Here is a 24,097-nt window from a genome sequence, read left to right as displayed (position 1 = left end):
TATATAACAGCCTATATATTTGTGGTAAGTAAAACAGGCCAGAATTCATGTTATTCTATTTACAATGTGTGCTGTGGAATTAAAGCTAATAAACAGAATTTGCACCATAAAAAATTAGGGCTGGTCAAATTTTTTCCATAAAAACTATTTGGATGGAATTATTTTTTAAAGAAATTCTCTCAAAAAGCATCTCAAGAAAAAAATTCAAATTTTCAATGAAAAAATGAATGCTCAAAATCTGAAAAACGGTTGGGTTTTGCTCAAAAACAGAGATTGATTTTTGGGATATGTTGCCACAGTTCCTCATGGGAGCTGTAATTCAGTTGCCTCATCTCTCCATTATACTCCAGTGCTGGGCTCCCCAGTTGGGCTTCATCTCCCATGATGCACTGCCTCACATTAACATCTGGGGGAGGGGGAAACTGTATGCATCATGGGAGATGTAGTCAAACCAAGGGGCCCAGCCTATAGAAGAATGGGATCATGAGGCATTTGAACTACAATTTCCCATGAGGCACAGCAGTGGCATTCCTTAATCACAATATTTCAGTTTGGGGAAGATATATTTCAGTTTTCAATTTTTCACTGAAATTTTCTGCAGGGAAAAAAGAAGCCCAACATGTCTAATCAAAATATTAGCTTTCAAATTCCATGTAATTTCTTTTGGGGCCGGGGGGGCTCTGTGAAAGGAGCGTGGTCTTATCTAGTTAACGTACTTATATGGCCCATTTTACAGTAGTATCTGTGTACCTCACAATCATTAGTGTATTTACATTCACAACACCCATGTGAGGTAGGGAAGTGCTATTATCCTCATTTCATAGATAGGAAACTGAATTAGAGAGACTAAAGGACTTGGCCAAGATCTCACAGGGAGTCTGCATCAAAACAAGAAACCGAACCCCAGGTCTCCCAAGTCCCAAGCTAATACTCGGATTACTGGCCTATCCTTCCTCTCCATGAGAAAAGGGCACTAGCATGAACTGGCCAATCACACAGGGTGCAACTGCTACAATCCACTGTGGGCCTGCATCCTCTGCATGACTGAGAGCGCTATCCCATCCCATCTCCTAGAACTGGAAAGGACCTTGAAAGGTCATCAAGTCCAGCCCCCTGCCCTCACTAGCAGGACCAATTACTGATTTTGACCTAGATCCCTAGGTGGCCCCCTCAAGGATTGAACTCACAACCCTGAGTTTAGCAGGCCAATGCTCAAACCACTGAGCTATCCCTTCCCCTAGACCAAAAGTGGGCAAACTACGGCCCACAGGCCACATCCAGCCCGTGGGACCATCCTGCTCGGTCCCTGAGCTCCTGGCCCTGGAGGCTAGCCCCCGACCCCTCCCCCGCTGCCCTCCCTCCCCCACAGCCTCAGCTCACTGTGCTGCGGGCGCAATGCTCTGGGCAGTGGGGCTGTGAGCTCCTGGGGTAGCGCAGCTGCAGAGCCTGGCCTGATCCGGTGCCCTGTGCTGCGTGGTGCGTGGCTGGCTCCAACCGGGCAGCACGGCTATAGCGTTGCCAGCCACCGGTGGTCCAGGCAGCGCGGTAAAGGGGCAGGGAGCAGGGGTGGAGGGTTGGATAGAAGGCAGGGGAGTTTGGGGGGTGGTCAGGGGCCAGAGGTGTAGATAGGAGTGGGGGCGGTCAGAGGGCGGGGAACGGGGGGGTCGAATGTGGTGGGGGTTCCAGGGATGGTCAGGGAGAGGGGTGGTTAGATGGGGAAGGGCTCCGGGGGGGGGCAATTGGATGGGGCAACAGGGGGCAATCAGGGGTGGGGGCTCTGGGGGCGGTCAGGGAACAGGGAGAAGGGAGGGTGGATGGAGCAGAGGTCCGGGGGGGGCAGTCAGGAAGGAGAGGGGTTGGTTGGATGGGGTGGTGGGCGGCAGTTTGGGCCAGAGCGTCTGGGGGTGGTCAGGGAGAAGAGGTGGTTGGATGGGGCAGGGGTCCCGGGGGGACAGTCAGGAAGGAAGAGGGGGGTTGGATGGGGTGGGGGGGCAGTTAGGGGCAGGGGGTCCGGGGGTGGTCAGGGAGAGCAGGAGGGGTGGATGGGGCAGGGGTCCCGGGCGGGGGCCGTCAGGGGGCGAGAAATGTGTGTCGGGGGGGGGGTCGGATGAGGGGGGGTAGGCCATGCCTGACTGGTTGGGGAGGCACAGCCTCTGCTAACCGGCCCTCCATACAATTTCTGAAACCCAATGCGGCCCTCAGGCCAAAAAGTTTGTCTGCCCCTGCCCTAGACAGAATGCCTCCTGCTACTTCCCTTTGGGCAGTATTGCTCTGCACCAAAGCAGTATCATTAATTTTAAAATATATGCCATACTGCATAGGCTTGTTTGCACTGGGGCAATGCTGAGATGCACAACCTCAGCAAGAGCTACAGGGAAGCTCAGTCACCAGGCCACACTGCTAACTCTAGCATCCCCTGCAGTGGACTTGTGTGACCATGGTCCCCATCACACCGCCCCCTTTGGAAACCAACGCAAAGAAAAGGCTCTTTGTTTCCTCTACAGTACTGCACACTCCTCCAGTGGCCAGGCACAATCTTGCTCTGTGGTTTTAATTCAACTTTAAATAAATGATGTCATATCTCAAATATAATATACTACATATACATACACACATCACTTTTTTTTTTTAATTATAGAGGTAGGACATTGAAACATATACTGGCAATCCATGTGACATTTTAAAATACTCAGAATACTTCTCAAAGGAACAAGTAGCAAAACATCAAAAGAACTATCCAATGGTTATATGCATGTATTTTAGAAAGAGAATTCAGTACAAGACATAAATGAAATATATATGATGAGAAGCTCTCCACTATATCAACCTTGCTACAATAGAGATCTTAAAATAAGGATCATTAGACCATATTAAAAGTAGCTACATGCATATATCTATTTTGATCAGTTCTTAGGTAACAAGGGAAGTTCCTCAGCACCTGCTATGTGTATATCTATAAATTTTATATAGATATACTTACATTTCTTCTGTTTCTGCACATATCTGTGCACACACCAAAACTATTTCCCATAGTGGGCATTTTTTAACTGGAAACATTAACCTCTGGATAAAATAGCTATGAAAAATCAACAGAACATGAGTGTGCACTGTTTATTTACAAATCTGTTTTTAAATCTTTACTATTTTGAAACTCATTCAGATATGCACAGCGTCTGGATTCCTTCAAATTAATTAAAATTATGGCTATGCATTCCTAGTCCAATAGATTAAGCACTTATTTGTAGCCTATCACAATATTCCTCCTCTAACATTTATATTTAGTCTTTCTTTTAATTAGTAAAAATTCATGTACAAAGGATATCTGAAATTCAACACAAAGAACAACTGTACTTCCTTCCATATGTTAGATCAGGGGTAGGCAACCTGTGGCAAGCGTGCTGAAGGTGGCACGCAAGCTGATTTTCAGTGGCACTCACACTGATGGGTCCTGGCCACCGGTCCGGGGAGCTCCACATTTTATTTTAATTTTAAATGAAGCTTCTTAAACATTTTAAAAACCTTATTTACTTTACATACAACAATCGTTTAGTTATATATTATAGACTTCTAGAAAGAGACCTTCTAAAAATGTTAAAATGTATTACTGGCACAGTGATTAATTAGAGTGATTAAATGAAGACTCGGCACACCACTTCTGAAAGGTTGCCGACCCCAGTGTTAGATGTATCTTCATGCCACTTTTCACTGTTCAACGCCATTCTACTTCAGGCAAAAACAAAATTATGTATAATCCTCGCCTGCATTTATCTATGAAATTTAATTTTCCATTGAAAAAAATCTACAAAATTAGCAATAAATTCTGCCCTCGGACATGAGTGTGCTCTTCCTATTGAATTCAATTTGGCAGAATTTGGTCCTTAGTTTGTATGTAAAATACAAACTTTCATTTCACTGGAAATATATAATCTAATGCTAAACACCGATGCACCTAAAAATAAATTATTATAATGTGCTTATTTTACTTCTCAAAACTTTTGATAAGTTTAATAATTGATAAAATTAGTCTGAATAGTGCAAACTTCTTACTTCCAAATTTAAAGAGCCCTTGCCATTGAAAAATCTAAGAATTATATAGTTTACATATAACACTCAGTTTTGTTTATGTGTGCAGTGCTCACAGCTGTATTTGTTTGGTACTATCACAGTATTTTATTTAAAACAATAATTAGGCTATAGTTATAACTGATACTATAAGAGAGTAGCACAAGTTAAAAGTTAAAACGTAGTAAACCATTTGAAGCCTGGATAAAAGATGTTGCTTTGATTTTAGGTCTGTTCCTGAAACCCTACTTATTGTGAATAATCTTTACTCAGATGATTAGTCCTACTGAAATGAATGGTACTATTCTCAGAAGTAAGGTTTGCAGGGTTGGGCCCTTTGTCAATAAATAAATTAAAATTGACAGCTAAAAAAAGAACAGAGGCAGATCACCAGCTGGTGAAAATTGTCAATGTTCCACTGAAGTTAATGGAGCTATAAGAATTAAACCAGCCAATGACCTTCTCCCCAGGACTCAAATGAACTTAATAGCAACACATGTTACAAAAGATGTTGATCTGATCAGAAAACATAGCACTAAGTAATCAGTGACATGTAAGCAAAGTTATTATTCATCATATTTTCTTCCTAATAGTCTACACATGTATTTTATAAAATTACATAATTACCATAAAATCATATTCACTTCAAAATCCATATTATATTAATGACAATTCTTTCTCACAAGTTCAAATAATGAGACCATGATTCAACCAGTATTACTTTAGAAACCAGTATGCATAATATTTTGCTTCTTCTTACTGAAGAAATTATGTTGATCAGCTAACTACCAAACCACTGAGAATAAGAGCAGTTCTGGTATCTGACTAATGATGGGAATATAAAGGTTCAATTAATGATATGTGATTCTTAATTTCAATCCATATCAGCCATTTGTTTCATTATAGAATGTAGGGTGGCTTTTGTCTTCGTTATTGACTCAACAAGACAAATGATGCAGCTCATCTTAAATCGAGAATCTGGTTTTCTCTGCTAGAATTATTTTGCTATTGATCCTAGCAACTTCTGTATATACTGTTGCTTACTAAAAGGCCAGGAGGCTTGTAACTTAATGCTTATTGCTCTTTGTTCTGCAGACTGATTCACCTTTTCCTCAGCGTTTTTGATGCAAACATCCACCCACTGTATTATTACTGTGCCACACCCAAATAATGATTTTACTGTCTAATACATTTTTACTCATTCCCTGCCCCCAGTGACAGAAATGTACGCAACTCTGGGTGGGTATATATCCAAAAGGTGGGGCCCTCTTTCCATGTGACAACCCGTCCCCAGTCGACTATGTTTCAATTCAATTCTCATGAACCAGAAACATCTATTTAACTGGGCAGGTTAACATTTTTTTGAAGTTATATTCTAGTCCTATTTGATCACTGTGTCATGATGAGTAATGCAAAACATTCAATTTTCTTGTGGGTTTGTTCCAGTAGTTACTAAAAGGAGCCAAACACATGTTTGTTTCTAAGCTATTTCAAACCTTTATAAAGTTAGTTTAACTTCACTTGTAGCCCATTCACCAACAAGGGAATTTTACCGTTCTCCGGTTTTGTGCAGGAAATCAAGGTTTCAAAACTGTTTCTAATCAAGTCCTATCTTTACTCTGACACTTTGCTTGTCAGATGATAATTTAAATTTTCCAGGTTCTATTTTATACTTAAAAATTAACCCCCCCACCACCTCAAACTCTGAATTGTAGAAACAGGTGCTTTTAACAAAACTGAAAGAGCTTAGCAGTTCTTTGACCTAACATAGCAATGTGCATTAGTAAGACATAGTGCCTGCTGAGTTTCCCTGAGTTAATTAGAGGACCCGTATGGCAATGAATGGCCTTGACTATAAATACTTCCTGAAAGATCCCTTACGGAGTCAGAGGAAATGGAAAAAAAATGAGATGCAGCTAAAGAGAAACTGTTTCAGTTGTTTCTTCTTTAGAGGGGTACTTTTTAAGAAAGTGGGGGACAAGGATACAGTGTCCAAGAAATCTACCAACTAAAGCAAAAAAGGAACAATTATACTCTTCTTAAATTTAATTCTACAAATCAGCATAAAAATACTCCAGCTTAAAAAAAGGTATTCATTGCATTGTATTCCCCAGTGATTATGTACATCTGTTAATGCTACCAAGACTTTTAAGAACACATTTTGTATATTCTCTCATGCAGGGTTTGCTCCTCCTGTTAAAGTCAGCAGCAAATCTACCGACTTCAGTGCAAGCAGGATTCACTTATAAGATTTGCTATCCTTCTAGAGCCAACAATCTGATGTTTATACACAGGAGGAATAGTTTCAAAAGCACACAGGGGAGTGAGCAATTTCCAGTGAGTTACAGAGGTTGTTGGGCACATAAGCCTTTGAAAGTCTCTCTCACAGTTAAACAGGGATCAATAATTCAAAATGCAGTATAAACTATCCAGTGATTCACTATAGGGAAAATTATGTATGATATTTACTACATAGTTACTTTTAAGTAACTAAGCGAAAATTGCATCTTTTTTTTTCTTTCAAACTTTGAAAACAAATCAACCTGCTCTTTGGCCTGTTAAGAAAAAGGTGAAGGGGTGGAATCATGATTGGTCCAGCAGAAATTCATAATTTAAAAAATTAACCAGCTCTAGATAGTTATATACAGAACAAAATATGGAACATATACAGAACATATACAGAACAGAACAGAATATGGAACATTTGAAGTGTAAATATCACAGGCTGAACAATAACCAACTATTCTTGAGGTAAATTGAATCAGTCTTGAAATACAATGCTTTCTTGTAGCATGTGTTGCTGAGTGCCCTCCGTTCCATGGAAAAGTTGAGAGTGTTCAGCCCCCCAAGGGTTATGCCTCAAAAGAAAACATCTATAGCAAATTTTAACATATTTTAGTCAAGACTTAAATATTGCTGTCCAAGATCTCCATTTATTACAATTTGCTCCATTGACCCTCTCTCATATTACAGGTTTCAGTATGGTAACCGTGTTAGTCTGTATCAGCAAAAAGCAATGAAGAGTCCTTGTGGCACCTTAGAGGCTAACAAATTTATTTGGGCATAAGCTTTCGTGGGCTAAAACCCACTTCATCAGATGCATGGAGTAGGGGAAAAAACAGTAGGCAACTCCCATCTTTTCATGTATTGTGTATATATACACCTGCGTACTGTTTTTTTTTCCCCACTCCATGCATATGAAGAAGTGGGCTGTAGCCCACGAAAGCTTATGCCCAAATAAATTTGTTAGTCTCTAAGGTGCCACAAGTACTCCTCGTTTTTTCTCATATTACATATGTTTTATATGAAATTACTGCAAATAGGCCATAATATGTATGACACTTTCAGAAATGGACGACATTAGAAGACATCAGGGTCTGTGATTTTATGCATGCATATGAAAATGTTGCAGTAACATTTGCACATCCCCTTGTGCACAGATAGCATTGTATGCTAAATAGGTCTGTGTGTGTAAATTAACAGGATCACGTTGCACCTCTGTGTGTCTACACTGTGGAAAACTTGGTACTGCAGCATCAAAACATAATCAAAGAGGACACTTCATTTAAAATCAGTTTAGGAAAAGAGTTCCTACTGTCCAGAATCAGAGTTGTCAAAGCACTAAACAATGCTGCTTGGCTCATCTTCTGCTGGCTGCCAATGTTCCCTCCCACACGAAAGGAACATTTTTGCATCTCAATAGACTCATCCAGTGTCAACAAATCTTTAAACTATAAATTCAGTTACTCTAAGGAAGAGAGGGTTAACATCTACATTGTTCCATGAAGAGGGATTTTTTTTTTTGTATTCCCATTTACAAAACATACAGATAGCCTGTAAATACAGTTACTGGAAACATTTTAATAAGAAAAATAAAATTAAAGCTACTCAGAGAAGTGTAACAAACAGAGCCGGCTCCAGGCACCAACATTCCAAGCAGGTGCTTGGGGCGGCAATCTGCAACGGGCGGCAGTCTGTGTGGTTTTGCCCCCAAGCAGCGCGCCGAATTGCCGCCACAGAGGGCGGGGGCAGTCCGTGTGCCATTAGGGCGGCAAGCGCGTTTCCACGGAGGCAGCAATTCGGCGGCAGCGTCAATGTTCAACTGCCCACGGCGGCAGTTTGGTGGCTTCTGTCTTCCAGCTGAAGACAGAAGCTGCTGCCAAATTGCGGCCGCTGTGGAAATGCGCGTGCCACCCTAACGGCACATGGACTGCCCCCGCTATCCGCGGCGACAATTTGGCACACTGCTTGGGGCGGCAAAAACAGTAGGCCCTGGTAACAAGTCCCTGAGAAAGATTCACTCACACATGAGCAGCCTGAAAACTCTCTCTAATTGTCTGGGGGGGCAGGAGGTGTGCCCACTATCCACATGTGTTTGCACGTGCATTGTATGAACTGCCATCATTACAATATCTCAGTCTCCTGAAAGGATGCAATGAAATCCTACACAACCTTCTCCCATGAAGAATCCACTAAATGACACATTGTGGGGGGCAGGTGGCCATCACAGGTAGAATGAGAGCAGCAAAGCAGCATATAGGCAGGTTACAAAACATGAAGGCTTACAAATGTATTGTACTTATGAGACAATTTTGTTGACAAAATTATAATATATAAAATTTTCCACCTTTTTTCAATCGATTTTTATTATTTCTGACATTGTAACCACATGTCAACCATCGGAGATATACTATAAAACAAACACCTAGAAAACTTGCTTGTGATATTATCCTCTATTTATTTTTCTGCTGTTGGATAAATTCTGTACCCCTTGCATTAGCTGATTCTACAACAAATTCTATTTATGCACAGTTTTATCTATAAGCATTCCCTCATCAGCTGTGATTAAAAAACTATGGGGCTGTGTTTCCAAAGAGTACACTGAATATACAATATACAGCTTGCAACACAACTTGCATTATGTAAATATCTTCCCAGAAATAATAATTGCTATGTATATTCCATATGCATTTATACACACTTTAAAAACAATTAAATAAGCCAAATTCCTTGACCACTTAAACTTCATGCAACACCACTCAAAACAGAACAGGGAGGGAGTGAGCAATGGGAGTCACAAGGACAAAATTCTGATACTGGTTCTGCCACTGATTTGCCACGTGATCCGGGGCTGGTCTCTAAGCTTCTCAGCGACTCAGTTACCTCATCTGTAAAAAGTGTGACTAGCACTGCCAACCCAGTCTCAAAAGTGAAGTCCAAAGATGAAAAGTGAAAACTATCCTTATAACTGTTAAAATCATTTCAAAGCTTTCTTAGTAAATGGGAACCACTGGGGGGGAACACAAAAACAGACACATGCGATTTTTCCCCTTTGATCACGTTATATATTCAGTGCTTCCGACTGGGTCTCCCCAGATTAAAACTGTTCTGTTCAAGTCAGTTTTTCAAAAACATGAAATGACAGTCTCTGTCATCTAAACAGAATAATAGAAGTAGTGTAAATTTTGCCTTTTTGTCAACAAGTGGCCCTAGCACGCACAACCTTGAATTCAAACTACTGATATAACTTTAGAGACTTGTACCAGCTAGAAGCACTGGTTGGGGCATGCCAGCTTTTAGTACCTAAATCATTGCTTCACGTTACAGTCTTACATGCTCTTTTTCCTAAGAGGACAATCAAGTAAGATATGTTCAAACAATAAAGAACATTCTTGTTTTTTAATTTACTGGGTACAATCAGTGTTGACTAGAAAAACTTTAGATTTCTGGAAATGAAGAGGAGGCAGCAGAATTAATCTAAAGAACTCTTCTGCTTGGATCAATTGACATTCTAATCCTTCAGAATGTCAGCGGCAAAGATGCCTTTGGGTGAAATTCTAGCCCCACAGAAGTCCAAGTTTTGTTTTTGACTTTAACAGAGCCAGGGTTTCACTGCACAATTCTGCCCTCAATGAACTGAATCAGGAATTTTGGGGGTTCTTTTCGCACTGACCTGATTCAGCTCTGAATCTGAATTAGCACTAAACCCTCAAGTTCCATTCGCCCTGAGAACTCCCAAAATGAAGGCTAAAGTCTCACTATAGCCTTCTTCCCTCAATAGTTATGAAACATAAGTATGTCTTATGATGTGTATGAACTCGGTCCAGCATGTTCCAGGAGTCCACTGACATAGTGTCCGAGTAAAAAGATGACTGTCTTAGGCTAGCTGACATAAGCCCCCTCTCCAGTCTTCACAGAAGAAAAATGGAATCATGAAAATAAAAAGAAATGGGGGTTAAGGGAAAGACATGTTCAATTAGGTTCTGTGTCCAGTGGAGTTCAACTAGCATTAACTGTATTTAAAGGTAATTCTTCCCTGTAAGGTGCCAACATAGTTTCCCTAATCAGTGCAGACTAAGCCTAACCTTTTACTACAATCATTTTACAAACTATGTAAAGCAGAAATTGGGATGTAGGATAAAATTTTAAAAAGCGGATACCTAAACCTAACAACTGAATCCATATTTATGCACCTAAATAAGCAGACTGCATGTTCAGAGGACAATGATTTTAGAAGTCAATGGGAACTGCAGGAATTCAGCACCTCTGAAAAGCAATCCATTCAAACCCAAAATATGGGTTTGAAAACCTCATCACATTAGCACCTTTCCGTGAAGAACCTTTAAATGTATATTTATATTTGAATTTCTTGTTGAGCCAACCATAAAAATTGCCCAGCATAATCTTTCCTCCTCTGCCTTCTCCAGTGGTAAAAAAATCAGGTAAATCGAAGAACTAAAGTGGTATTATTTTTAGGTTTCAGGCACAGCCAGAGGAGTATAAGTGGTTTTCACAGCGCTAATGCAGCATGTTACCAGATTCCTTTGCATGTTTTTTTTTTTTAAATAGACAATGAGGTTTAGCCTGTGCAAAAACAAATAAAATTTAGTCTCAACTGGCTAGCCTCCCAGGGTAACAGTGGTCCCTGTGGAGATAGCCAACAAAAGGTCTATGCATGCCTAAGTCCCACTAAATAGAGCTTAAGTGGGATATAAGTGGTTCCTTCTGTCAGGGTAAATTTCACCTCTAATCAGGATTTTTAAAAAAAAATACTGATAAACAGAGGAGAAAAGCAACTCGTGTACTATATATGAAGCTCCCATACACAATTGTCCCCAACCCAGATCTTCCCACAGAAAGCCTTCCATGTCACTATTCAAATAATTAAGCTGAGAGATGATGTCAGTGACATTTCACGGCTTTATACAATATATAATGCTTTGGTTCCATTCAGATGCATGAAGCTTTTAAATTATAAATAAATTATTGAGAATTAGCACAATTGTCAAGTTTTAGACTCTAGTGACTTAAACAGCTCAAAAGATTTTTTATAAATATATTATAGAAGACTGCTGAAAAATACATTTGCCTTCTCTTTACCCTTCTGACATATTGTACTGGATTTTGATTCTAAATGTCCTTAAAGAGAGAATAAAGAAAAGCAGCTAATCATTATTTCCATTCTCAATACCAGCTGAGTTTCAAAATCACCTTTGTATGTAAACTGAAAGCAACTGCAGCAACTTTCTAGGAGTTCAGATGGGAAATGGAACCTAGTGAAAACCCAGTGCTGACTCAGAGAGAAAGACAGTTATTTCCCCGGGCCACTAACCTCCTCCTCAGAATTAGTGAGTTATCTGAAACTCAAACTTCCTTCACAGGGCAAAGTACATACAGTAAAAGAGTGAAGGGAAGCCCTTTGTATGCACAGGTGCGATTTGTTCAGAGAGAGAACTAGTTCAGTTTTATTTTGAGGATAGGATGAGAATGTACAGTAAGATACAGAATTTCTCTCTCTTTTGACATTTCCTCAGTTCCTTTTTTTCTTCTTCTTCTTCGACAAGCCAACCAGACAAATGTCAAAGTTAACATGTACTTTACATGTTTTAACTCTCCCTCCCCAATTACATTTCTTTATTAATATTTGACTCATATTTCACATTTTAGCTGTTTAATACTATGATATCTCGCTTCAGTATGCGCTGTCACCCCATCTCAAAATTTAAGAGGTGATTAGATGTGTTAATATAACAGATGTGCAGCCTTCTGGGGTTCTAAACCTTTCTTCGCCAAATGTATCAGATTCTTGCATAATCAGCAGGAATGATTAACCAAAATTCAGTCAGAGCTAATGGCAAAGACAAACAATTGCTTCCTACTGCATCTGGTACATGTTTTATACAAATGCTTGTGAACTATTACCTGCCAATGTAGCTCTAAAAGTTTGAATCTTTTAGACTGATTTTAATAAAGTGCCCTTGAAAATAAAGTACCATTCCAAAATTAAAGAAATGAGTAGTTGAAAGTAAACACGATATGCATGCATTCAGTGTAACAAAGGAAAGCTTCCTACCCGTAACAGGGACTGGGATTCGTCCTTTGATTTGTTATCGCCTGATCCAGGATATTGATGAGTGAGTGGTCCAGATTTCTCTCCGCCTCCTGCTGGCACCCCCTGCAGGAATCCCTTGGTCTCAACAGCCAAGCCATAAATAGGCCGTGCAAGGTGGGCAGCTTCTACGTTTGGACTATCCCTTAACGGCTTTGGCTGCTCTTGGCCAACAGACACTGGGGTCAGGAGGCCTAAGCTTGTTTGTGTGTATGATGGACTTCCCCTCAAAATGTCTGTTCCTCTCCAGGTCACACTGCGAAGATCATCATTGGAGCTGTCAGTCCAACCTTTCTCCTTGAGCACTTCCTTATCTTCTAGCTTTTCCCTCTTCACTATACTGTCAGAAATGGGCTCCCCCATTTTGGGGTCTGGATTGATCAGACTGTAGACCTTTAGGTCAATTTTGGGCTCTTCCTTGATAGCAGACATACCATGACTGTCTTCCCCATTTGCTGTACTGATGTCCATCTCCTGACAATGCACAGTGTTGAAGTGCTCTAGTAGTGACTGAGTGTCAACAGCTGTAAAGCTGCACTGACGGCATTTGTAGCAGTTATGTACTCTCCTGAAAGAAAATGAAGATAATTTTAATATCAGAGTCCATTCACCATCCCCTTTCTTGTACCTTCATTTTTCTTACAAAATATATGAGGAGGTCTGGAATGGAATACTTCCAAATCCAGAACTTGAAGTGAAATTATCTGGCACATGTAACTCTAAATAAAGAATGTGGATTTATTTTTGTTGTATGTTGGGTAACACAAAAATAAATCTAGTTGCTAAAAACTGGTTTGTTGCTTTTGTTATCAATGATCCTCTAACCGTTCATTCATACTCAGTCCTGTCTTTCTGAACTCTACATAATTTCACTGCAGATTTTGTATGATTTTTCTTTTTGATTTGAATCAATACACTTTTCACCTCCTATTTATTCCACTCTGACATTTTCCAACAGAAAATGAAACACTTACAAGGGGACATACTTCTTTCTGACAGCTAATTAAAAGCCACTTTGTATAATATAGTGCTGTATTAAAGAATTCCTGTTTAATTGTTTTAAAAAATTCCTTCGCCTATCATCAATTTTACATCCATTTAGTCAATACAGAGGACTTTGGAGGAGAGCTCTAGTTAACTTACAGCTAAAGATACTTCAAGGGATAAGAGTTGTTGAAACAAGAAACAATTCTTATTTGTTCTCTGTGGAAATTCTAAAAACTGTTTTGAAATGAGACTGCTCTTAAGGAAACACAAGACAGCTGATTGTGTCCTTATATATTGAATTCTACTGTCAAATGCAGAGGCATTTTCGTAACGTATGAGAGGCTTTCAAGTAGGGAAGCAGAGAATATATGTGAATTCCATTACAGTCTGCTAAAAGGTGTGGAATATGATGGAATAATAATGCACATCCCTGTTTTCATTATAAGTCTATGCAAAGAACTATATTAGTAAATCATGTAAAGCATACATTACTATATTGGAACAACATGTTACCAGTTTACTGTATATCCCACAGTAACAGAATACTTTCTCTGAGCTATGAAACACTTATTAATTATTATTATTTATACTACAATAGCGGCCAGAGTCCCCAGCAAGTATTGGTGTCCCATTGAGCTAGGCACTGTCCCAATGCAGGGTAAAAGACAGTCCCTACTCTTCATCAAAATGTATATAAATCTGTAATTCCTTCTCCATACAGATACACTCATACATACACACCCTATGCACTAGAGTCACAGTACTGACTCTAGTCAAGTTAGAAAAAATGAGCCCTTGACTATCCACACTGGACAAAGCTTGTATGGGAAATCTGTTACTGCCATGACAACTTCAATTGTTGAAAATTAATTCTTTCAAGGCCAAATCCTGGTCCCAATGAAGTTAGTGGCAAAACTCCCATTAACTTGAATAAGAGCAGCATTTGACGTTTAGTTCATCTGTATAGCTGGAATAGTACAGAAAATATCCCTTTTTAAGTCTGATCGTGTAGAAGAAATAAATGACTAAACTTACAAATTAATCTTTTTTTGACAAAATAAACCATATGCTATTTAAAGTATCTGATTTTCATGAAATTTTGCATGCATGCATGCAGATATGAGTATGTATTCAAGTATCAATATCTGTAATGCTTGTGTAATATTTTCTCTGTGTTTTTTTCAGTATTATTATTTTCAGTTTAGATAACTAGATGGGCTCCTTCAGCCTCCAAAAAATTCAGTGAATTATTCTGTATATAGTCTAGTGGCAAAGGAGTCTTGTTGTGGGCCAGAAAACAGTGGGTTAAAATCCTGTTCTGGCTGTATTGTCTCATTCTAAACTAGCTTTTTATTGAAATCAGCCCATCTCTCAGTGTGATACTAAGTTAATTCTTTTCTGAACCAAGCTTAATTCTGTTTCTGAACCAAAAAGAGAAAGTGCTATCTGATCAAAACCATTTAACAGATACGAAAAAGCCAATTTGGGGGGGGAAAGGCTAGTCATATAAAGGTGGAATATCTTCAGAGAAGGCCAAATTCGACAAGGGTTAGTTATCTAAAAAGCCAAGTTAAACAAGACACCATTTGGGACTAATGGCCCAACCCCAATTTACTCCCTGCCTGAACGTTTATCAATCCTTTGGGAGGCAATTTAGCACTAAGTGTCTTTTGTTTAACTTGGCCATTTGAAAGGCTAACCCCCTTTTCTAACTTGGCTCCTTTCTACAGATATCACACCTTCAGGCAGCTGATCTTTTTCTGTCTAACTTGGCTTTATTGGTGCATGCTAAATATTTTTGATCCAGATTGTATATACCACCATTATGATACTAGTGAAACAAATAAATGTACAGTATAGCAGCTGCCAGCCAGGGATTTTAACTATATATTTATAACTAAGGCACGGGCCTGCTTACATGCACTTTATTACTCTGAAAGCTTGTAGATTTTTAATTCTTTAGAAAGGGGTTATTTTTTCCACCCACAGAAAGTTACATGAGGATTTCTTAATTTGCCTGTGTAACTTTTTATACAAATGCCACCCAATGGGAAAAATTAGGAACTTTTCGGACAAGCAGAATAAAAAGATAGGCTCTTTTAGAACATACCCTTTTCTAATCTACATAAAAAACCACCTCTAATCCCAACTGGATAGCTCAATACCTAAGACTTGCACAATATTAGTAGATACACTGGACAAGCCAGGATTTGGTCACAGATCTTAAACTAAATTTTCTATACCCACCAACCTAAAAGTGAGCAAGTGTTAAAAACTGCATACATGTGAATAATTTAATCATTACGGATCAGAGTACAAATTTGGCCCAACACAAAAAAGCTACGAGCACATTTGATTTTTCTTCCTATCCTGGCACCAATCCAGGAAGCAACTTGAAGGGCTGACTTGTTTGTTTGTTTTTAAATCAGAACTGAAAACTACCATTGGTTCATAATGGGACAAATTCCGTGGAAGTTTGTGAAGTGAGGCCCCATAAGGCTAATCAAGAAAGTTTAGAAGAAAGGCAATTTGCATAGTACACTATATAATACATTGATTTAGTTTTTCAAAAGTTATCATTATTAACTAGATGGTGGTTGTACCATCTCAGGCTGTGATCTTATGAGATAAGATACAGCACACGGTGTCAGGGTTGATCAGTATTAGGATGAGAGACTTCCAAAGAAAACTGAGGGATGGAGGAAAATGGTGTTGGTGAAAAAGCAAATACCACTCTTCCTTCTATGGTCTTGTTCCTGAACCATTCAACTCAATGCAGTTTTTCCACCGAGTTGAATGAGAGACAAATCAAGCCCTAGGCCAGTACTCATCTTATCATGGCATTAGGAAGGCACTGAAGCCATTTTAAAAATGTATTATGATATAAATCTAAAGTCCTGAACACTTGCGGGCATTAAAATATTCCATGACACTTTTCACAGGAACAGGAGTCAAATATTCTGACCAAGATCCTATTTGAGTTGTTACATGCTGCAACCGAGTATTTTACTATTATTTATTTGTATTGCAGTAGCATCCTAAGGTCACTGGCATGAGGAGCACTACAAAGACAGTGACAAGTGACTGTGCTGCAGAGCTTGCAGTATAAAAAGCCACAAAAAAACCCACACCTGAAGGGTAGGGAAAAATGGTACCACACACAGGAAAGGTGCTCAGGTGACGGCAGGCAAATGTCATGTTACTACCATGGTTTCTGTATGCTTCACATTTTATTTATTTCTTGTTAGCACATTATCCCTTTTATTTAGATTACAAAAAGCTGGGTTTAAGAGGGGTTTTGTTTGTTTGTTTTTAGGTGTGGGGGTTATACTTGGAGTCGAAGGGGAGGGAGGAAGAGACTTTTTGAGTAAGAGGGGTAGTGAGTAAAGGGAGAAGGGAAACTGAGGGAGGGAAGTAGGAGGATGTGAAGGCCGGAGAGTGAGGCTGAATGGGATGAAGGAGAAGCAGCAACCGCTGAAAGCAAGGCAAACAACAAAAAATATATATCCACAGTCCAAGTTCCAGAGCTGAGTGAATTAAGGTATCAGAAGGGTGGGAGGGCTCCTCCCAGCTGCTGTTGTTTCCCAGGTGAAAGGCAGGGCCAACACCAGGTCCCTCTAGGTCTGGTAAAAGAGCTGGATGGCCCTGTTTTACCCCCACCCCACCTCCACACACACTTCAGCTGCAGCAGATGATGGCTGCTTTGTGGAAGAAACCCCCAAATCTAGGGATTGCCATAAGACCCTCCTCTTGGCTGCTACTGCCCATGTGAAGCAGGAGAGGCAGTCTCCTGTCCCAGTACCCCAGATATATCCCTCTGGATCCACTGGGATATAAGGGCCTGAAAAGTCCCTGTGCCCTCAGCCACAGCCTGTGCTGTCTGCTTTATGCACTATTCTTCATTTCTTCTCCCAAAGCACTGTGTAGTGTTATAGTGCATGGTTAGACAGTTGATGAATTTGACCTCAAGGGCAGCTGCATTTCAGTAATGCATGAAGTGACTCTTCGTACTTACTTCAGGTCTAATATTTAAAGTCAGATGTACAGCTGCATGTGCAATTGTGTACCCAGTCTGTATGGGCAACTGCCATAAACTGCATGCACCGATCAGGTTTTTCCATGGAAAAACAACCACTTATGACTCTCACTGTCTATTCACATATGCAAAGAACCAATTTATACATGCAGTTGTGCTAATTACATACATGCATTTAGCTTGTTTTTACTCAATTGCACACTTACCTTTTTGAAAATCAGGTTTTTTACATGTATCTTGTAAAAAGTTTTTGAATCCTTCTGAATGAAAACCAAATAAAATTGTCACTTACATTATCAACAGATTAGTTCTGTTTATTGGAAAACATGATTCTGCCCTCATTACAAAAGATCATAAGGCATTCTGAGTGGGAAGTGTTGTGTCCTTTTTTACAAAAATGAATATTACAGACCTTTATCTTACCCTTTTTCTAGAGAGGTTTGGACCATTTTTCATCATGTTACCTGACATTTCTACTAGAGCTTGCCAAAAATTTTCAGTAAAAAACATTTGACAGAAAATAACTTTTCCATTAATGGAAATATTCACCAAAAAAATAAAATTGATTTTCAGCAAAAAAAAACAGAAAAATTATTTTTCCCCACCTTTTGACAACTGAACTCTGAAGGTTATTAAAAGTTGCCAAAAATCAAAATAAGTTTGGTTTCAGATTTTTGATATTTCAACAAAAAACAGACAAAAATGATGACAACAAAATTGTTTTGCGGGGGGGGGGGGGGAGATATAATTTCCTTACCTACTATAATTTCTATAGTAAAGAACTTTTTCATCCAAAGATATCTAACTACATATTACTCATGCAGTAATTGTTTAATCCGTTATAGTAACACACACCTATGGAGTACACTGCACAACTGAAGCTCTCAATGAAATGTAAAGAATATCTCCTGCCTGATTCTTCAGGTACAATGGGGTGAGAGTAATAGTTAAATTAGTAGAAAGTGTAGCGAGACAAGGTTGGTGAGGTAATATATTTTATTTGACCAACTTCTATTGGTTAAAGAGACAAGTTTTCAAACTACACAGCTCTTTCACCAACAGAAGTTGGTCCAATAAAAGATTACCTCACCCATATTTTCCCTTCTAATATCCTGGGACCAACATGGCTTGAACACTGCAAACAATAGAAAATGTAGGACAATTAGACATTTGGAGATCTGTTTATGTAAGCACATTTTAGGCAGGTTTAGACACAACTACACTGACATGCAATGTGATTCATTAACTTTGAATTCAACTGAACAGCCTACAAATTACATGTGAAGGAAAAACTGAGTGGTGTTAAACTTAAGTATATATTTCTGTAGGGACACAACATGAAAAGCTAATTATTCTTGCAAATTCTAATGTTGTCAGTAATGAAGGGCTGCCAAGGCCTGCATTGCAGATGGATAATACCGGAGGACAATGACACAAAAATAATATTTAAGTAAACAGACAAAAATGATATTACAGACGTACAGCCAGAAAGATGCAGAAAAAAAACTGGATGCATAGTGTATACCTGCGATTCTTGAAAGTCATTGAAGTCATTGAAAATGCACACACAAGGGAGTTCACAGACTCAACCATGCAGGCAGGTTCTAAGCAGATCCATGGTATTCAGTATGTGCCAATGGTAAAATTAAATATGGGAATTGAAAAACACCATTTCTGCCCATACAATGCATAATTATGTATTTATAGTTGGGATCCATTCAGCTTCTTAGTATATAAATTGCCAGCAGCGAGTTTTGCTGCATTTTTCCCTCACAGTGGTGGAACTGAGAGTAACTATCACATTATTTTATTATATAATAATTATTATATTTCCGTATGATAAAAGGTTAATAAGACTGGGACTTTTCAGCTTGGAAAAAAGATGGCTAAGGGGAGATATGATTGAGGTCTATAAAATCATGACTGGTGTGGAAGAAGTAGATAAGGAAGTGTTGTTTACTACTTCTCATAATACAAGAACTAGGGGTCACCAAATGAAATTAATAGGCAGCAGGTTTAAAACAAATAAAAGGAAGTATTTCTTCACACAATGCACAGTCAACCTGTGGAACTCCTTGCCAGAGGATGTTGTGAAGGCCAAGACCATAACAGGGTTAAAAAAAGAACTAGATAAATTCATGAAAGATAGGTTCATCAATGGCTATTAGCCAGGATGGGCAGAAACGGTGTCCCTAGCCTCTGTTTGCCAGAAGCTGGGAATGAGCGACAGGGGATGGATCACTTGATGATTACCTGTTCTGTTCATTCCCTCTGGGACACCTGGCACTGGCCCCTGTCAGAAGACAGGATACTGGGCTAGATGGACCTTTGATCTGACCCAGTAGGGCCATTCTTATGTTCTTGTATTCTTATCTCTCTCTCTCTCTCTCTCTCTCTCCCTATATATATATAGGGAGAGAGAGAGAGAGAGCAAACATGACTGTGTGGCATAAATACTTTCTACGTCTAAAGTCTTGCTCATGCATGAGGAAGTCACAAAGAACATCATCTCATTGATAAAAACTTTGTATCGCCCCAATATGTGCTCTATGGGAATGTCTAGTCTGCAATTAAAAACCCAAGACTGGCCTGTGCCAGCTAGCTTGCCTTACAAGGCTTGGGCTCAGGGGCTGTTTAACTGAGCTGTAGACATCTGGACTTGGGCTGGAGCTTGGGCTCTGTGACCCTACAAAGGGGGAGGGTATCTAATTGCAGACTAGATATACCCTGTATGTGCCACGTAATTCACAGATACAAATATTTTTCAAAAATTCTGGATCTTTTTTTCTTGGAATTATTCTTGTATCTCTTCACCTGTTCAGCCAGGACCAACTGTATAGGACTCAGAGGGAGAAAAGAAGAATAGGATTGATTAACGTCCCTAAAATTTACTCATTGAAGGTAGACATGGAAGTTGTATACCATTATATAGTAAAAAATTCCTCCCTTTCCAATTGGAATAGCCCCATGCTTCTATCCTAGTAGGTCAAAAGATAATGGGTATTTAAATAAAACTATTATCTATGGAAAAGTCATTTTAGGTCTTTTTTTTAATAAATTCTAAATATTTGTTTTAAATTTTTTCCCAGAATTAAACCACAAAAGTGTGATTTTATAGGAGAAGGGACATGAAAAATGAGAACAATACACATTTTAAAAGTGAGACGTGTTTGAAATTGGGAGATGCTGAGAGCAGGGAGTTGTGGTTCTAGTTATATGACATCTACAAAGTACATGAGGGTGTGGTGTGCTAAAGGTTTAGAGAATTCTTCCCAAGCTTTTCAAACAAAGGAGCCTAATTTTAGGTACCCACATCCACATTTAGACCTTTAAATAAGTCTCCTGATTTTCAAAATACTGAGTACATAGCAGTTCCCACTGACATTGGTAGGAGCTGTTGGCTATTCAACATTTTTTTTAAATTAGGCCACTGATTTATGTGCCTAACTTAAGGCACTCAGTTTTGAAAATTTTGCCCTCTCTCCCTCCCTTTTTCTTAGGAATGGGCATTTTAATTAAACATGCTTCTTAAAAATTTACCAGCTGCAGCAAAACAATTGTTTTCCAGTAGAGAAGCCATGGAATAGCTAAAAATAAAATCTTTAATAGCTAACAAAACAAAACAAAAATCATGCTATGCCCCAGCACCAAAGTGCTGTCTATGGAGTTAGACAACCTGGCCCAAAGCTGACCTGATAATAATATCTCGTACTTAGATACCACTCTTCATCTTCAAAGCAGTTTACAAACATTAACCAGTTATTCCCCACAACATCCCTGTGGCCCACTTAAATAAAAAATCAGGCACTGCATGCTGGGACCTGTAGTCTCCGGAGGCTACAGCCCCAAATTAAAGATGAGCAATTTGCTCCATTTTTTTATGGGCTCCCAACATATTGCCAATGCAGCCCTCTGTTGAGCAATGTTTAGATGCCCCTGTTTTAAGCTCTATTAAAGCACTATACTATAGTCTGCCTTTGTTACTTTCTCAACGTCCTGGAATCTAGTAAATGCATTGCAGGCTCTCATATTTAAGAGAGGTCTGAAACTGGATCTTCTTTTGTCATCACTATATATGGCTTCTATGCAAAAATCCTTTAAAGGTGATGGAAGTCTGGATTTTCTGTGGTTGCCATTGACTCTTTGGTCATAAATGTTTAATGCTAGTTAACATTCTTTACTTAATATTTAAGCCAGTTTTTGTAAAATGTATAACAAACTGTTCTTTTAAAATCGGAGGGCCAAATTCTCAGATGATGTAAACTGGCAAAGCTCCACTGAAGTCAATTTCCAACAGCTGAGGATCCACCCCAAAAGGTTTATCAGGGAATTGGCTGCCATAAGGACATGAATCGGAAGATTGGCTCTGTCCATCTTCATATAGCAATGCTAACACTTAAAAATAAATAAAGTGACACTTTAGACCAACAACATAAAAATAATCATCTGGAAAAGTATCTTGTGGGATGGCATCAACAGATGAAAGAGTGCCTGCTCTCAGTTTGAAAAGAATTAGGGCGGTCAAGCGATTAAAAAAAAATTAATCGCACGATGAATCACACTGTTAAACAATAATAGAATACCCTTTATTTAAATATTTTTGGATGCTTTCTACATTTTCAAATATATTGATTTCAATTACAACACAGAATACAAAGTGTACAGTGTTCATTTTATATTTATTTTTTATTACAAATATTTGCACTGTAAAAACCAAAATAGTATTTTTCAGTTCACCTACTACAAGTACTGTAATGCAATCTCTTTATCGTGAAAGTTGAACTTACAAATGTAGAATTATGTACAATAAAAACCTGCATTCAACAATAAAACAACGTAAAACTTTAGAGGCCACAAGTCCTTCTTCAGCCAATCACTCAGCCTACAAGTCCATTCAGTCCTACTTCATGTTCAGCCAATTGCTCAGACAAACAAGTTTCTTTACATTTGCAGGAGATAATGCTGCCCGCTTCTTCTTTACAATGTCACCTGAAAGTGAGAACAGGCATTCACATGACACGGTTGCAGCCAGCATTGCAAGATATTTACGTGCCAGATGCTCTAAAGATTCAGATGTCCCTTCATGCTTCAACCACCATTCCAGGGGACATGCGTCCATGCTGATGGGTTCTGCTCGATAACAATCAAAAGCAGTGCAGACTGATGCATGTTCATTTTCATCATCTGAGTCAGATGCCACCAGTGGAAGACTGATTTTCTTTTTTGGTGGTTTGAGTTCTGTACTTTCCGCATCAAGAGTGTTGCTCTTTTAAGACTTCTGATAGAATGCTCCACACCTCACCCCTCTCAGATTTTGGAAGACATTTCAGATTCTTAAATTTTGGGTTGATTGCTGTAGCTATCTTTAGAAATTTCACATTGGTATCTTCTTTGCATTTTGTCAAATTTGCAGTGAAAGTGTTCTTAAAATGAACAACATGTGCTGGGTCATCATTTGAGACTGCTATAACATGAAATATATGGCAGAATGCAAGTAAAACAGAGCAGGAGATATACAATTCTTCCCCACAGAGTTCAGTCACTAATTTAATTCATGCATTATTTTTTAATGAGCGTCATCAGCATGGAAGCATGTCCTCTGGAACGATGGCCAAAGCATGAAGAGGCATATGAATCTTTAGCGCACTTAGCATATAAATAGCTTGTGACACCAGCTACAACAGTGCCATTCAAATGCCTGTTCTCACTTTCAGGTGACATTGTAAATAAGAAAAGGGCAGCATGATCTCCCATAAATGTGAAAAAGCTTGTTTCTCTTAGCGATTGGCTGAACAAGAAGTAGGACTGAGTGGACTTGTAGGCAATAAAGTTTCACATTGTTTTGTTTGAGTGCCGTTATGTAATAAAAAACCCTACATTTGTAAGTTGCACTTTCATGATAAAGAGATTGCACTACAGTACTTGTATGAGGTGAATTGAAAAATACTATTTCTTTTATCACTTTTACAGTGTAAATATTTGTAATCAAAAATAATATAAAGTGAGCACTATACATTTTGTATTCTGTGTTGCAATTAAAATCCTTATATTTGAAAATGAAGAAAAGCATCTAAAAATATTGAATACATTTCAATTGGTATTCTATTAACAGTGACATTAATCGCGATTAATGTTTTCAATCGTGATTAATTTTTTGAGTTAATCACGTGAGTTAACTCGATTAATCGACAACCCTAAAAGGAATACTAAACAATAGCAGAATGTCCTTTAAATGTTGGAATTGGGGATGGAAAATACTACAAAAGGGTAGTTAATTAAGAGTCTTGTACTATAAAGCATGAAAGAAATAGACCTATAGTCAGTCTTGGGAAGAAAACCATTTGGATTCCCTTCATAAATGAAGAGATCAGCTTTCTGGCAAAAAGTAGCTAGAAGTATTTCAGATGGAAAACAGCTCAGTAAATCTCAAATATGTAGGAACCACAGCATTCACACAGGTCTAAATTTTGCTCTTAGGTGCACTGGTTTAAATCTAGAATAATTCCCATTGACTTACCTGGAGTTTGACCAAAGTAAATGTAAGTTGGATTTGGCACTATATAACCAGATATAGAGATACACCTATATGTATTCCCATTTTGATCTAATTTCAAGTTTCTCCG

The 24,097-nt window shown here is 38.8% G+C and overlaps 1 protein-coding gene across 6 annotated transcripts in view; it reads right to left on the bottom strand.

The window, feature by feature from the left end:
• The window catches only part of TRPS1 (transcriptional repressor GATA binding 1), a 257,282-nt gene that overhangs the window by 172,706 nt on the left and 60,479 nt on the right, over positions 1-24,097 (bottom strand). For all 6 annotated transcript variants that reach the window (XM_054019284.1, XM_054019286.1, XM_054019289.1 and 3 more), the window contains one exon: positions 12,416-13,019. In XM_054019284.1, coding sequence (XP_053875259.1) covers positions 12,416-13,019 — 604 coding nt within the window. The remainder of the gene's footprint in view (positions 1-12,415; positions 13,020-24,097) is intronic.

This window comes from Malaclemys terrapin, chromosome 2 (assembly GCF_027887155.1).
Source record: "Malaclemys terrapin pileata isolate rMalTer1 chromosome 2, rMalTer1.hap1, whole genome shotgun sequence".
NCBI classification, from domain to species: Eukaryota; Metazoa; Chordata; order Testudines; family Emydidae; genus Malaclemys; species Malaclemys terrapin.
This window is presented reverse-complemented; position numbering and strand designations above follow the sequence as displayed.